The sequence below is a fragment of the Dendrobates tinctorius genome, unplaced genomic scaffold, assembly GCF_039654945.1.
Source record: "Dendrobates tinctorius isolate UK_male_01 unplaced genomic scaffold, ASM3965494v1 ptg000005l, whole genome shotgun sequence".
Lineage (NCBI taxonomy): Eukaryota > Metazoa > Chordata > Amphibia > Anura > Dendrobatidae > Dendrobates > Dendrobates tinctorius.
This window is the reverse complement of record NW_027361673.1, coordinates 18,073,213-18,086,928: the sequence shown is the minus strand read 5'-3', so window position 1 is coordinate 18,086,928 and position 13,716 is coordinate 18,073,213. Positions and strand designations below refer to the sequence as shown.

Genomic DNA, 13,716 nt, shown 5'->3' with positions numbered 1-13,716 from the left:
AATATCAAGGCTTAATATTTTTGGAAGTTGGAGTGTTTTTTTTTTTAGATTTGGCTATCTTAGGAGGATATCTGTTTGTGGAGATACTGTAACTATTACTGCGCAGAATTATTAGGCACCTTAATAAAAACCAAATATATACCCATCTCACTTGTTTATTTTCACCAGGTAAACCAATATAACACAAAATTTGGAAACAAACATTATTGACATTCAAAAAAAAAAAAAAAAAAAAAAAAGCAGTGACCAATATAGCCACCTTTCTTTACGATGACACTCAAAAGCCTTCCATCCATAGATTCTGTCAGTTGCTTGATATGTTTACGATCGACATTGCGTGCAGCAGCCGCCACAGCCTCCCAGACACTGTTCCGGGAGGTGTACTGTTTTCCCTCCCTGTAGATCTCACATTTTATGAGGGACCACCGGTTCTCTATGGGGTTCAGATCAGGTGAACAAAGGGGCCATGTCATTATTTTTTCTTCTTTTAGACCTTTACTGGGCAGCCACGCTGTGGAATTGGATGCATGTGATGGAGCATTGTCCTGCATGAAAATCATGTTTTTCTTGAACGATACCGACTTCTTCCTGTACCACAGCTTGAAGGTGTATTCCAGAAACTGGCAGTAGGTCTGGGAGTTGAGCTTCACTCCATCCTCAACCCGAAAAGGTTCCACAAGTTCATCTTTGATGATACCAGCCCATACCAGTACCCCACCTCCACCTTGCTGGCATCTGAGTCGGAGTGGTGCTCTCTGCCCTTTACTGATACAGCCTCAGGCCCATCCATCAGGCACATCAAGAGTCACTCTCATTTCATCAGTCCATAAACCCTTAGAAATAAAAGTCTTAAGATATTTCTTGGCCCAGTCTTGACGTTTTATCTTATGTTTCTTGTTCAAAGGTGGTCGTTTTTCAGCCTTCTTTACCTTGGCCATGTCCCCGAGTATGGCACACCTTGTGCTTTTTGATACTCCAGTAACGTTGCAGCTCTGAAATATGGCAAAACTGGTGGCAAATGGCATGTTGGCAGCTTCACGCTTGATTTTCCTCAATTCATGGGCAGTTATTTTGCACCTTTTTTTATCAACACGCTTTTTGCGACCCTGTTGGATATTTGCCATGAAACGCTTGATTGTTCGGTGATCACGCTTCAAAAGTTTGGCAATTTCAAAACTGCTGCATCCCTCTGCAAGACATCTCACAATTTTTTGACTCTTCAGAGTCCGTCAAATCTCTCTTCTGACCCATTTTGCCAAAGGAAAGGAAGTTTCCTAATAATTAAGCACACCTTATATAGGGTGTTGATGTCATTAGACCACACCCCTCCTCATTACAGAGATGCAAATCACCTGATTTACATAATTGGCAGTTAGCTTTCAAGCCTATACAGCTTGGAGTTGGACAACATGTATAAAAAGGATGATGTGATCAAAATACTCATTTGCCTAATAATTCTGCACACAGTGTAATAACAGTGGATTGGTGGGGGGTGCAGAGTTTAAGACCACCACCGATCTGAAATTGAAGAACTGTTATAAAGGATAGATCACCAGTATTTGATGTCAGGACTATCCGTTTAAACGGCTTTGCAATACCCTTCTTTACATGTACTTCGGTAGACTTGCATTTTAGTATTGTGTAGAAAATAAAGTTATGATAGTGTCATTCCTATATGCATCTAGGCATTACTATTCGGGTTATAATCATGTGGACCCAAAACCATGAAATCCCACAGGCGAGGACACACAATTCCAAGCTACTTCTGACAATATCTGGAGTATGTGTATAGTGAAGTAAAATGTACTGGACTTGGCTACTAAAATGTATACCGGCCTATGGGACATCCACCAAACAGGAGAATGAATGGTAATCAAATATCCCAACGTAACCAAACACGCATAGGTTTGGATGTGAAACCAAGAAACTTCAGGCCACTTTGTAAATACCTGCAAATAAATAACATACATTATCTATGCAAAAAACGGCTAATCTCACCTTCTACTTGTTCGGCACATCGCACCCTGGCCTTCTCTCTCATCAGCTTAGGAATGAGAACATCTTTCTCAACATGTCGCAGATCATGATCCTCTGCAAGAAAATGAAACCTTGTTAAAAAAAAAAAAAAAAAAAAATTTTTTTTTTTTTTTTAAAGTGCATTCACCTGGGACAACATACGTCCACCGCAAGACAATGCGTCATGGAAAATTTCACTTTGCAGGAAAAGTTTTCTAACTTTAATGTATGTAATTCAGTGAAAAGTAACAAAGGAAACCCAGAAATAAGACTTTTCATTACTCAGGCATTGAGGAATCAATTTGCACCTCCTTCACTGACTGAATTTGTTAGGCTTTATTTTTGCTTTAAGACACTTGCATTCTCATAATGTGCTAGCACAGAATAATGATACAAATGTGCATGCTACAAATATCTAGTGGCTAAATGACTTGCTTCTTGCAACACAAAAACTAATTCAAAGTACAAATCAGCCATAAAATGGGCTTCATAATAAATCCATATTGCTAATTTTGATTCACTTTTTTTAACAGAGCTCAAGAAATAAATCTTAGGTACCCAGGTAACAAGAGAAATATTAAAGCGACCCTCCACCCTAAAAGTCACTATACATTTAAAGAGGTGGCCCACTACATTGTACAGTGCGCCCATCGATTGATTTACACCTTTCTTCTTTCATTGGCCGCAAGCGAAAGCTGGATACTGGGCTGTGACATGAGGTGAAACGCCGCCCACAGCCCAGTCAATCGGGGAAGGGTCGGGGAGTGAGTGTGACTTGGTCACGCCTGGGCGAACCAAGGAAGTCCAGAGGTTGAAGTGACATCAGCAGATGTCACTGGTGGCTGCAGCCGGGGGTCATGTGGATGCGGACTGAGCGAGCAGTGATAGCGCCGCTCACAGGCACATAAAGCAGCAGAAGGGATTCACAAAACTCCTTATTTAAAAGGTATAAATCGATGGGGGCATTATATAATGTAGTGGGCCACCTCTTTATAATGTCACTAGACATTACGCCCGATTTTAAGATTGTCCATAGTAGTAGAATATCCAGCATCCATAAATAGAGTAAAAACTCACTTTAACCCTTAACGACCAGAGGTATTTTTGGTTTTGCATTTTCATTTTTTGCTCTCCTTCTTCCCAGAGCCATAACTATTTTTTTGGTCAAAATGGTCATTTGAGGGCTTGTTTTTTTGCGGGACGAGCTGTACTTTTGAACAACACCATTGGTTTTAAAATATCGTGTACTAGAAAATGGGAAAAAAAAAAGTCCAAGTGCGGTGAAATTGCATAAAAAGTGCAATCCCAGAAGTTTTTTTTTTGCTTTTTTACTATGATCACTAAATGCTAAAACTGATTATGATTCTCCAGGTCTTTATTAGTTCATATACACCAAACATGTCTAGGTTCTTTTTTATCTAAGTGGTGAAAAACAGTTCCAAACTTTGTTTAAAAGAAAAAAAAAAAAATTGTGCCATTTTCCGATACCCGTATCGACTCCATTTTTTGTGATCTTGGGTTGGGTGAGGGCTTAATTTTTGCGCGCCGAGCTGACATTTTTAATTATACCATCTTGGTGTAGGTACGTTCTTTTGATCACCAGTTATTGCACTTTAATGCAATGTCATGGCGACCAAAGAAACACGTAATTCTGGCGTTTTGACTTTTTTTCTCGATACAGCGACCAGATTAGTCCTTTTTTTTTATTGATAGATCGGGCAATTCTGAATGTGGCGATACCAAATATGTGTATGATTAATTTATTTTTTTTTTAATGGGGCAAAAGGGCGTGATTTAAACTTTTATATTTTAAACATTTATTTTTACTTTTTTTTATATTTGTTTTTAAACTTTTTTTTTTTTTTTTACTTTTGGCATGCTTCAATAGTCTTCATGGGAGACTAGAAGCTGCCATAACCCGATCGGCTCTGCTACATACAGGCGATGATCAGCACCGACCCCCACAGCAAGCCAGTACACTCCAGGACACCTCTGGTTGTCATGCCAACCCATCGGTGACCCATGATCACGTGACGCGGGACACCAACGGGCGGATTTCCGGCGCGATTGCCAGAAGCACGTTAAATGCCATTGTCAGCGTTTGACAGCGGCACTTAACGGGTTAATAGCCGTGGGTGGATCGCAATTCATCCCACGGCTGTTCCACGCACATCTCAGCTGCTCAAAACAGCTGACATTTGCCGGACAAGATGTGGGCTCACCACTGGAGCCCACATCAAAAGGAGGAAGTCCGACATCGGCATACATTTACGTCCAATGTCGGAAAAGGGTTAAGATAAGAGATTCACTTAAGGTGATAACTTGTTGCTCAGTGTGTCTCCCACTTCTGGGACCAGCACTGATTGGCCAAATGGGAAACTTTTATCCTTGAAGTTAGTGGCTGTGCGCATGCTGGATCTCTGGTCCTTTTATTGCCTATGAGGCTACCAAGCTTTGTGTTCTGCTTTTTTTGATAGCCACATTAGGGTTATGGAGCGGTGGTTGGACGTCCGACCTATGGCTCCATTTGATAATGGGGACAAAAGTTTCCCCGTTGGAGATAATAGTTAATCATTCTGCTGATCGATGCAAGTCCCAGTGGTGGGACACAAAGATCTTACCTGTCCTGTGGATACGGGAAAAATTGTTTTCCCTTTAAAAACATTATTTCTCTACGCGTTTCAGATTATATACAGATCCTTACTGACAATACACCGAACATAGACTGAGGCCTAAATACTACAACAAAGAGGCATGGCCACTTAGGGTCATAAAGTCACAGGACAAACAAGCAAATAATCACATTTCCAATAATAATACATAAGATCAGTTCTATATTCAATTTTAGAAACCAAAATTCCTCTTGTGATAAAGTTTGGCAATCCAGTCCCCCCTCTCCTAGGTTTATTAACCCTTTCGATGTTATACAACCTAAAATGACAGAAAGCCTTTGTGTACTTCAGGTAAGTGTTTAGAGACAGACTTGTGCAAAACTGGCTAGCTATTAGTGATGAACGAGCACTAAAATGCTTGGAAGCTCATTACTCGAATGCTCGTTTTGAGTAACAAGTATAATGGGAGTGTGATGGTGTGTGGGGTATCATTTTGTTTATGTTCATATTTTTATTAATTTTAGAAGTGTTGTCTTGTGTAGTCATAATTACTGTACAAAAGGTCTAATAATTGAATTAGATCTGTTACCATCTGCAGCCTGAATGTGTCCATGCCTCTTGATGAACCCCTGCTGACATTTCCTGACTCCATTAATAACCCTTCTACTCTCTAAAATGCCACAAATCAACCCTTGCAGAGCCTTGATCTCTGAGGCAACATTTTCAAATTTGGGGGGCCTGAAAACCATCCAACCTGTCTGCCTACCCTTGGTTATAATTAGGGGTCGAACGTATGAAATATATATCTCATAGGAATCAGAAATAGTGCGAACATATAAATCCCTTAAAACAAATTATTTATTTAATACATTAAAAAACACCTATCCCAGTGAAAAAATGGTCAATGCCAAAATTAACCAGACCTAGGCTGGGATGCTACATAGCCCTACTATAAGGCTCACTGATACCTTCCTAGCCGTGGAGGTTGGCACCCTAAAAACGAGAGTTGGCGCCCCCACTCAAAGTGGACTATCCCTCACTCCCCTACCAGTCCCTATTCAGACAGGAGGGAAAACAATAATCTGATAGTGCAGAAATGAAACTTCAGAATGCCCTAAGCTCGAGCAAAACCTCAAACAATTGATATTGTCCCAATAGAACCCCCACATAGGGGTACATTAACCAATAAATTGCTTGTCATGTGTAGGTATGCCCATCTGATATTATAGCAATGAACATTAGAGTTGCCTCAGGCTAAAGTAGGACCCCAGGATACTATAAACGATAAAAAATCTAATACCTCCACATCATGATCATATGTGACAAACTGATATGTCCAATGGACAGATAATACAAACTAACCCCTCTCAAGGGTATACTCTGAATCATAATATAATAAACAAAGTCACTTATCATGTGTAGGTCATCCCCGACGCGTTTCCCCGCCTGTAGCGGTTCATCAGGAGGAATCAATAAACGTCATATCCATATATGATACCCAGATGATGCATGATAGTACCAGTAGTACCAGGGGTTAGTTTGTATTATCTGTCCATTGGACATATCAGTTTGTCACATATGATCATGATGTGGAGGTATTAGATTTTTTATCGTTTATAGTATCCTGGGGTCCTACTTTAGCCTGAGGCAACTCAAATGTTCATTGCTATAATATCAGATGGGCATACCTACACATGACAAGCAATTTATTGGTTAATGTACCCCTATGTGGGGGTTCTATTGGGACAATATCAATTGTTTGAGGTTTTGCTCGAGCTTAGGGCATTCTGAAGTTTCATTTCTGCACTATCAGATTATTGTTTTCCCTCCTGTCTGAATAGGGACTGGTAGGGGAGTGAGGGATAGTCCACGTTGAGTGGGGGCGCCAACTCTCGTTTTTAGGGTGCCAACCTCCACGGCTAGGAAGGTATCAGTGAGCCTTATAGTAGGGCTATGTAGCATCCCAGCCTAGGTCTGGTTAATTTTGGCATTGACCATTTTTTTATAATTAGGGGGCCTGAGGAGGGCATGGAGACCAGTAAGATGGCTCCATTCTGGGATGCTGATGCAAAGTCCAGCAACCCACGGAGACTTGGAGAAACCCTAATTACCCTGGAAAATAGTCGCACTGCCATATCGATCTCTAAGCGGAGGATTGTGACTCATCTCCAGGGGCATTTATCCCATTACTGGATTGTATTCGTGTTCCTGGACTATTTTATTCTCTGTTTGGTGAATTGTTTTATGGACCTTTTGGTTTGCATATAATAAAATTTCTTAGGACTGTTCACTCATCTCTCACTCTGTTGAATATGTGATACTGGAGTAGGACCCTGTGACAGGGAGTCAATGGGAAAGCCAATCATTTTTCCAGCAGACCCTACAAGGAGGTCTGTGGGGCAGTGAAAATAATGAAATGAAGGAAAAAGTGCTGAGGAAGTAGAACAGCATAGAGAAGACCCCTAAAAGCATCTCTGACTCAATGGTGCCAAACGTCAAACTTTTACTCCACTTTAAGGACTGACAAAATAATATTGAAAATCAAGAATAAATTGATCCTTCTTTCGTCTTTCCTGTATAATGAATTGCATATAGTGTAACATTTTAAAACAATTGAAAAAATTGAAATTTTTATTTAAAAAAAATTGGAAATTTCAGTGTAATTAATAAACGACACAAATACACTGCTCAAAACAATAAAGGGAACACAAACAACAGAATATAACTCCAAGTAATTCAAAGTTCTGTGAAATCAAACTGTCCACTTAGAAAGCAACACAGATTGACAATCAACTTCACATGCTGTTGTGCAAATGGAATAGACAACAGATGGAAATTATTGCCAATTATCAAGACACCCTCGATATAGGAGTTGTTCTGCAGGTGTGGACCACAGACCACATCTCAGTACCAATGCTTTCTGGCTGATGTTTTGATCACTTTTGAATGTTGGTTGTGCTTTCACACTCGTGGTAGCATGAGACGGACTCTACAACCAACACACGTGGCTCAGGTAGTGCAGCTAATCCAGGATGGAACATCAATGCGAGCTGTGTCAAGAAGGTTTGCTGTGTCTTTTAGCGTAGTGTCCAAAGGCTGGAGGCGCTACCAGGAGACAGGCTCGTTCACCACTGGATGTGGAGGGGGCCATAGGAGGGCAACAACCCAGCAGCAGGACCGCTACCTCCGCCTTTGTGCAAGGAGGAACAGGAAGAGCACTGCCAGAGCCCTGCAAAATGACCTCCAGCAGGCCACAAATGTGTGTGTCTGCACAAATGGTTAGAAACCAACTCCATAAGGATGGTCTGAGGTCCCGACGTCCACAGATGGGGGGGTTGTGCTCACAGTCCAACACTGTGCAGGATGCTTGGCATTTGCCACAGAACACCAGGATTGGTAAATTCGCCACTGGTGCCCTGTGCTCTTCACAGCAGGTTCACACTGAGCATGTGACAGAATCTGGATGCGCAGTGGAGAGCGATCTGCTGCCTACAACATCCTTCAGCATGACTGGTTTTGGCAGTGGGTCAGTAATGCTGTGGGGTGACATTTCTTTGGAGGGCCGCACAGCCCTCCATATGCTTGCCAGAGGTAGCCTGACTGCCACTAGGTACCGAGATGAGATCCTCAGACCCCTTGTGAGACCATATGCTGGTCCTGGGTTCCTCCTAATGCAGGACAATGCCAGACCTCATGTGGCTGGAGTGTGTCAGCAGTTCCTGCAAGATGAAGGCATTGAAGCTATGGACTGGCTCACTCGTTCCCCAGACCTGAATCCGACTGAGCACATCTGGGACATCATGTCTTGCTCCATGTCACGTTGCACCACAGACTGTCCAGGAGTTGGCAGATGCTTTAGTCCAGGTCTGGGAGAGTGATCTCCTCAGACCATCCTTGTCCTCATCAGGAGCATGCCCAGGCGTTGTACAGTAGGGAGGTCATACAGGCACATGGAGGCCACACACAATACTGAGCCTCATTTTGACTTGTTTTAAGGACATTACATTCCACTTTAATTTTGTGTGTGACTCCAAATCCAGGCCTCCATTGGTTAATAAATTTGATTTGCATTGATGATTTTTGTGTGATTTTGTTGTCAGCACATTCAACTTTGTACAGAACAAAGTATTCAATGAGAATATTTCATTCTTTCTTTCATTCAGATCTAGGATGTGTTATTTGAGTGTTCCCAGTGTACTTCATAAAATTTGATGGAAGAGGAACTCAGACACACTCTGTAGTAGACATAAAGAAGGGCCTCATACACATTCCGTTCAAATTGTCATGTAGTGGTACTCCTAGATTCACAAAGGCTATGCGTTAAGTGCAAAACATGCCAAAAATTACTGGTACGGTCATTCATACACTCTTGAAGGCACCAACTGTTCAAATATTAAGAAAGTGTAGTTGTGGCACCTCTACACTCAAAGTGCAAAGCCAGAAAAAAATTACGGTATAAAGGAGGGTCATCTATAGGCCCTTGAATTCAACAATTGGAGGGCCGCATTCAAATATTGAGGATTAAAAACACTGTGCTGCTGTCATCTGGAGGTGGGAAAAAATCAGGTCTAATCCAGGTTCTATTTATTTTTTTATCAGTGTGAGCCTGTCAGCAGTTTCTGTTGACAAGTGAAAGCACCTGTCTGTCATGACCCTCATCCACCGGTGGAACTAAAAACCTGGTCTGACAAGATGCTAGCGGTAGGGCAGCACAACACCTCCAAGGCATAGAGGGACTGCTCATACCATGTCTCCAGGTTTGAGACCCAATAGTTGAAGGCAGTGCTGTGGTGTCTAAGTCTGTGTCCATTTTGGTGGATTCAGAATAAAATGGACTGACTCCTAAAATATATAATAAATTGGGTTCATTAGTTCAGTGCAGGATGCGTTGTAAATGTCTGTTCTATTCCTGATCTAAGCATCAAGACTTTTAGTTGAGAGGAATCTGTGCTGCACTTTATGTAAATGCTCAGTAGGGAGGCGGAGATGTGGAGTTGGATTTTCAAATTAGGAAAATGGAGAAGTCAGAGTGAGAGGTTTGGCTTACAGACTCCACAGCCCTGCTTAAAGGTTGCAGAGGAATTAGGGAGTACACAGGTTGGTCTACCAGGTATTGCTTGACCATCTTTAAAAACTTTTCCCTCCTTGCTAAAAATATCCAATCTCAGGGCCTGGACGATGGGAGGATGTCATGAAATTGGCCCCTGTCTTTGACAGTGTGTACCCGTGCCTCTGCTGTACCTGGTGTGTGTCTCCCTCACCTCTCTTCCTTGGTTGGGCAAGGAAGCTTGCTCCCCTGCCGTTAACATTGTGTGATGGGAATTTTTTTTTAACATTTTCCACCAGGGCTGTGGAGTAGGTGCTCATTTTGGTGGAGTCGGTATAAAATGGACCGACTCCGACTCCTAAAATATATAATAAATTGGGTACAGTAGTTCAATGCAGAATGTGCTGAATATTTTTTCATAGGAATTTGGGAAAGTTATGAAATGTCCTATAAATGGCTGTTCTATTCCTCATCTAAGGCTACATTCACGCAAGAACAGGTTCTTGCTATTGTAACGGACAATGCTTCAAACATGATAAGTACAATTAAACTGATGAATGAGAGTAATAACAGCTAGAAGAAAATTTAGGATTCAGTATGTTTGAGATGGAAGGCCACAGTGCTGTTCATGTAACTGAGGAACAAACAGATATTACAACAGAAGAACAGCAAAATTATACTTTAGAAATAGATGATCTTGTTGAAGCTGCTTCAAAATACTTTCCTATTCATCACATGCACTGTATTGTGCACACGCTGCAGCTGGCAATAAGAGATAGTCTGCAAGAGGGACATGCTGGAAATCTGATTGGAAAAGTGAAGAAATTGGTTATTGCAGCAAGAACCCCTAAAATCGATTCCATCTTGAAGAGAAGTGCTGGGAAAAGGGCAATTGTCGATCAAGCCACTCGGTAGGGCAGCACTTATTTAATGATTGAGCGATTGCTTGAAATAAAACCGTTTCTTATAGATATGACGAACCCTCAGGTAACCCTAAATGAAGGTCAATGGACACAGGTGGCTGAATTGAAGGAATTGCTTAATCACCCATTTACAGTGACTAAAAAATTACAAGCTGAGGATTTAACTCCTGGCATTTTCATAAGGGAGTGGAAGAACTTGCTATTTTGCCTGTCCCAAAGACATGGTTTAATCGAGATGGCATTTCTGCTTCAATGAAACGGAGAGAGACAGCTATTGGAAAATGAAATTTTTCTGGCAGCTGTTTATGTGGACCCAAGTCATCTTATACTGCTTGATAATCAACAGCTTACTAAAGGAAAAGAAGCTCTCACTGAGGTAGAAGTTAGGATGAGTGGCCTACAGGAGGACTGCCAGGCGCAAGAGGACTTGGGTCCTGACAGTGCTAATGCTGCCATATCTTCATCCTCGTCAGATGAGGCGTTTGACTTTGACAAGTATTTGGATGACATGGAGCAGGCAAAGCATTGCCGCAAGGAAAAAGATTTCACTCCGTTTCCTATAGCAATCAGATTGACCATATTTCAGCAAAATGTTTTACTTGCTCTCAAAGAAATAGAAAAATTCAACCGTTCATCAAAACTGACTGTGCATGAGGCAATTCCTTTATACCTGGAAATGGTTAGCGATGTTGCCCATGTGGTTATGGCTTTGCCTCCTACTCAAGTTAGTGTAGAGAGGTCGTTCTCTAGCCTTATAATTATTAGGTCAGATTTGAGATCATCTATGAATGAGGATCTGATGGAGGCAATTCTATTGGCCTCTTTCACACTTCAGTTTTTTGCATCAGTTATAATCCGCCAAAAAGGCGGACAAGCGGGAGAGAGAGAGAGAGAATTTTTTTTTTTTTTCTTGTTTTGTCCGCCACCCAGAAAGAAAATCGGGTTAAATCAGTGTCTGCAGGATCCGCCAGAGAAAAAAACGTTACAAGCTCCGTTCTGAAATCTTTGAGGATGGTGACGGACAGCAACTTTTGGCGGATCCTCACAAAAAACGGATGCAACGGACGGCAATCCGTCACAATCCGCCATTAATGCAAGTCAATGGGGAAAAAAACGGATCCTCAAAAAAAAATTGAGGATCCGTTTTTTTTCAAGACCTGGCGGATTGTGACTGATTGTAAAAAACGGAAGTGTGAAAGAGGCCTTAGAACAAATTCATAGACTGCACAAATGTTATTTAGTATGTTTTTGTAGAAAGCTGTTTTTTTGCCACTTACATAGTTTATTACATAGTGTTATATATATATATATATACAGTGCCTACAAGTAGTATTCAACCCCCTGCAGATTTAGCAGGTTTGATAAGATGCAAATAAGTTAGAGCCTTCAAACTTCACACAAGAGCAGGATTTATTAACAGATGCATAAATCTTACAAACCAAAAAGTTATGTTGCTCAGTTAAATTTTAATAAATTTTAAACATACAAGTGTGGGTCAATTATTATTCAACCCCTAGGCTTAATATTTTGTGGAATAACCCTTGTTTGCAGTTACTGCTAATAATCGTCTTTTATAAGACCCGATCAGGCCGCCACAGGTCTCTGGAGTTATCTTGGCCCACTCCTCCTTGCAGATCTTCTCCAAGTTATCTAGGTTCTTTGGGTGTCTCATGTGGACTTTAATCTTGAGCTCCTTCCACAAGTTTTCAATTGGGTTAAGGTCAGGAGACTGACTAGGCCACTCCAACACCTTGATTTTTTGCCTCTTGAACCAGGCCTTGGTTTTGTTGGCTGTGTGCTTTGGGTCGTTGTCTTGTTGGAAGGTGAAATGACGACCCATCTTAAGATCCTTGATGGAGGAGCGGAGGTTCTTGGCCAAAATCTCCAGGTAGGCCGTGCTATCCATCTTCTCATGGATGCGGACCAGATGGCCAGGCCCCTTGGCTGAGAAACAGCCCCACAGCATGATGATGCCACCACCATGCTTGACTGTAGGGATGGTATTCTTGGGGTCGTATGCAGTGCCATCCAGTCTCCAAACGTCACGTGTGTGGTTGGCACCAAAGATCTCGATCTTGGTCTCATCAGACCAGAGAACCTTGAACCAGTCTGTCTCAGAGTCCTCCAAGTGATCATGAGCAAACTGTAGACGAGCCTTGACATGACGCTTTGAAAGTAAAGGTACCTTACGGGCTCGTCTGGAACGGAGACCATTGCGGTGGAGTACGTTACTTATGGTATTGACTGAAACCAATGTCCCCACTGCCATGAGATCTTCCCGGAGCTCCTTCCTTGTTGTCCTTGGGTTAGCCTTGACTCTTCGGACAAGCCTGGCCTCGGCACGGGAGGAAACTTTCAAAGGCTGTCCAGGCCGTGGAAGGCTAACAGTAGTTCCATAAGCCTTCCACTTCCGGATGATGCTCCCAACAGTGGAGACAGGTAGGCCCAACTCCTTGGAAAGGGTTTTGTACCCCTTGCCAGCCTTGTGACCCTCCACGATCTTGTCTCTGATGGCCTTGGAATGCTCCTTTGTCTTTCCCATGTTGACCATGTATGAGTGCTGTTCACAAGTTTGGGGAGGGTCTTAAATAGTCAGAAAAGGCTGGAAAAAGAGATAATGAATCCAACCATGTGAAGCTCATTGTTCTTTGTGCCTGAAATACTTCTTAATACTTTAGGGGAACCAAACAGAATTCTGGTGGTTTGAGGGGTTGAATAATAAATGACCCTCTGAATAAACTTTTCACAATTTAAAAAAAAAATTAAACAAAGAAATAACATTCTTTTTTGCTGCAGTGCATTTCACACTTCCAGGCTGATCTACAGTCCAAATGTCACAATGCCAAGTTAATTCCGAATGTGTAAACCTGCTAAATCTGCAGGGGGTTGAATACTACTTTTAGGCACTGTATGTACAGTGGGGAAAAAAAGTATTGTCAGTCAGCAATAGTGCAAGTTCCACCACTTAAAAAGATGAGAGGCGTCTGTAATTTACATCATAGGTAGACCTCAACTATGGGAGACAAACTGAGAAAAAAAAAATCCAGAAAATCACATTGTCTGTTTTTTTTTTCATTTTATTTGCATATTATGGTGGAAAATAAGTATTTGGTCAGAA

General features: G+C 41.8%; 1 protein-coding gene across 1 annotated transcript in view; it reads right to left on the bottom strand.

Moving 5' to 3' along the window:
* The window catches only part of CMC1 (C-X9-C motif containing 1), an 81,429-nt gene that overhangs the window by 37,293 nt on the left and 30,420 nt on the right, over positions 1–13,716 (bottom strand). The window contains exon 2 of the mRNA XM_073568542.1: positions 1,999–2,091. Coding sequence (XP_073424643.1) covers positions 1,999–2,091 — 93 coding nt within the window. The remainder of the gene's footprint in view (positions 1–1,998; positions 2,092–13,716) is intronic.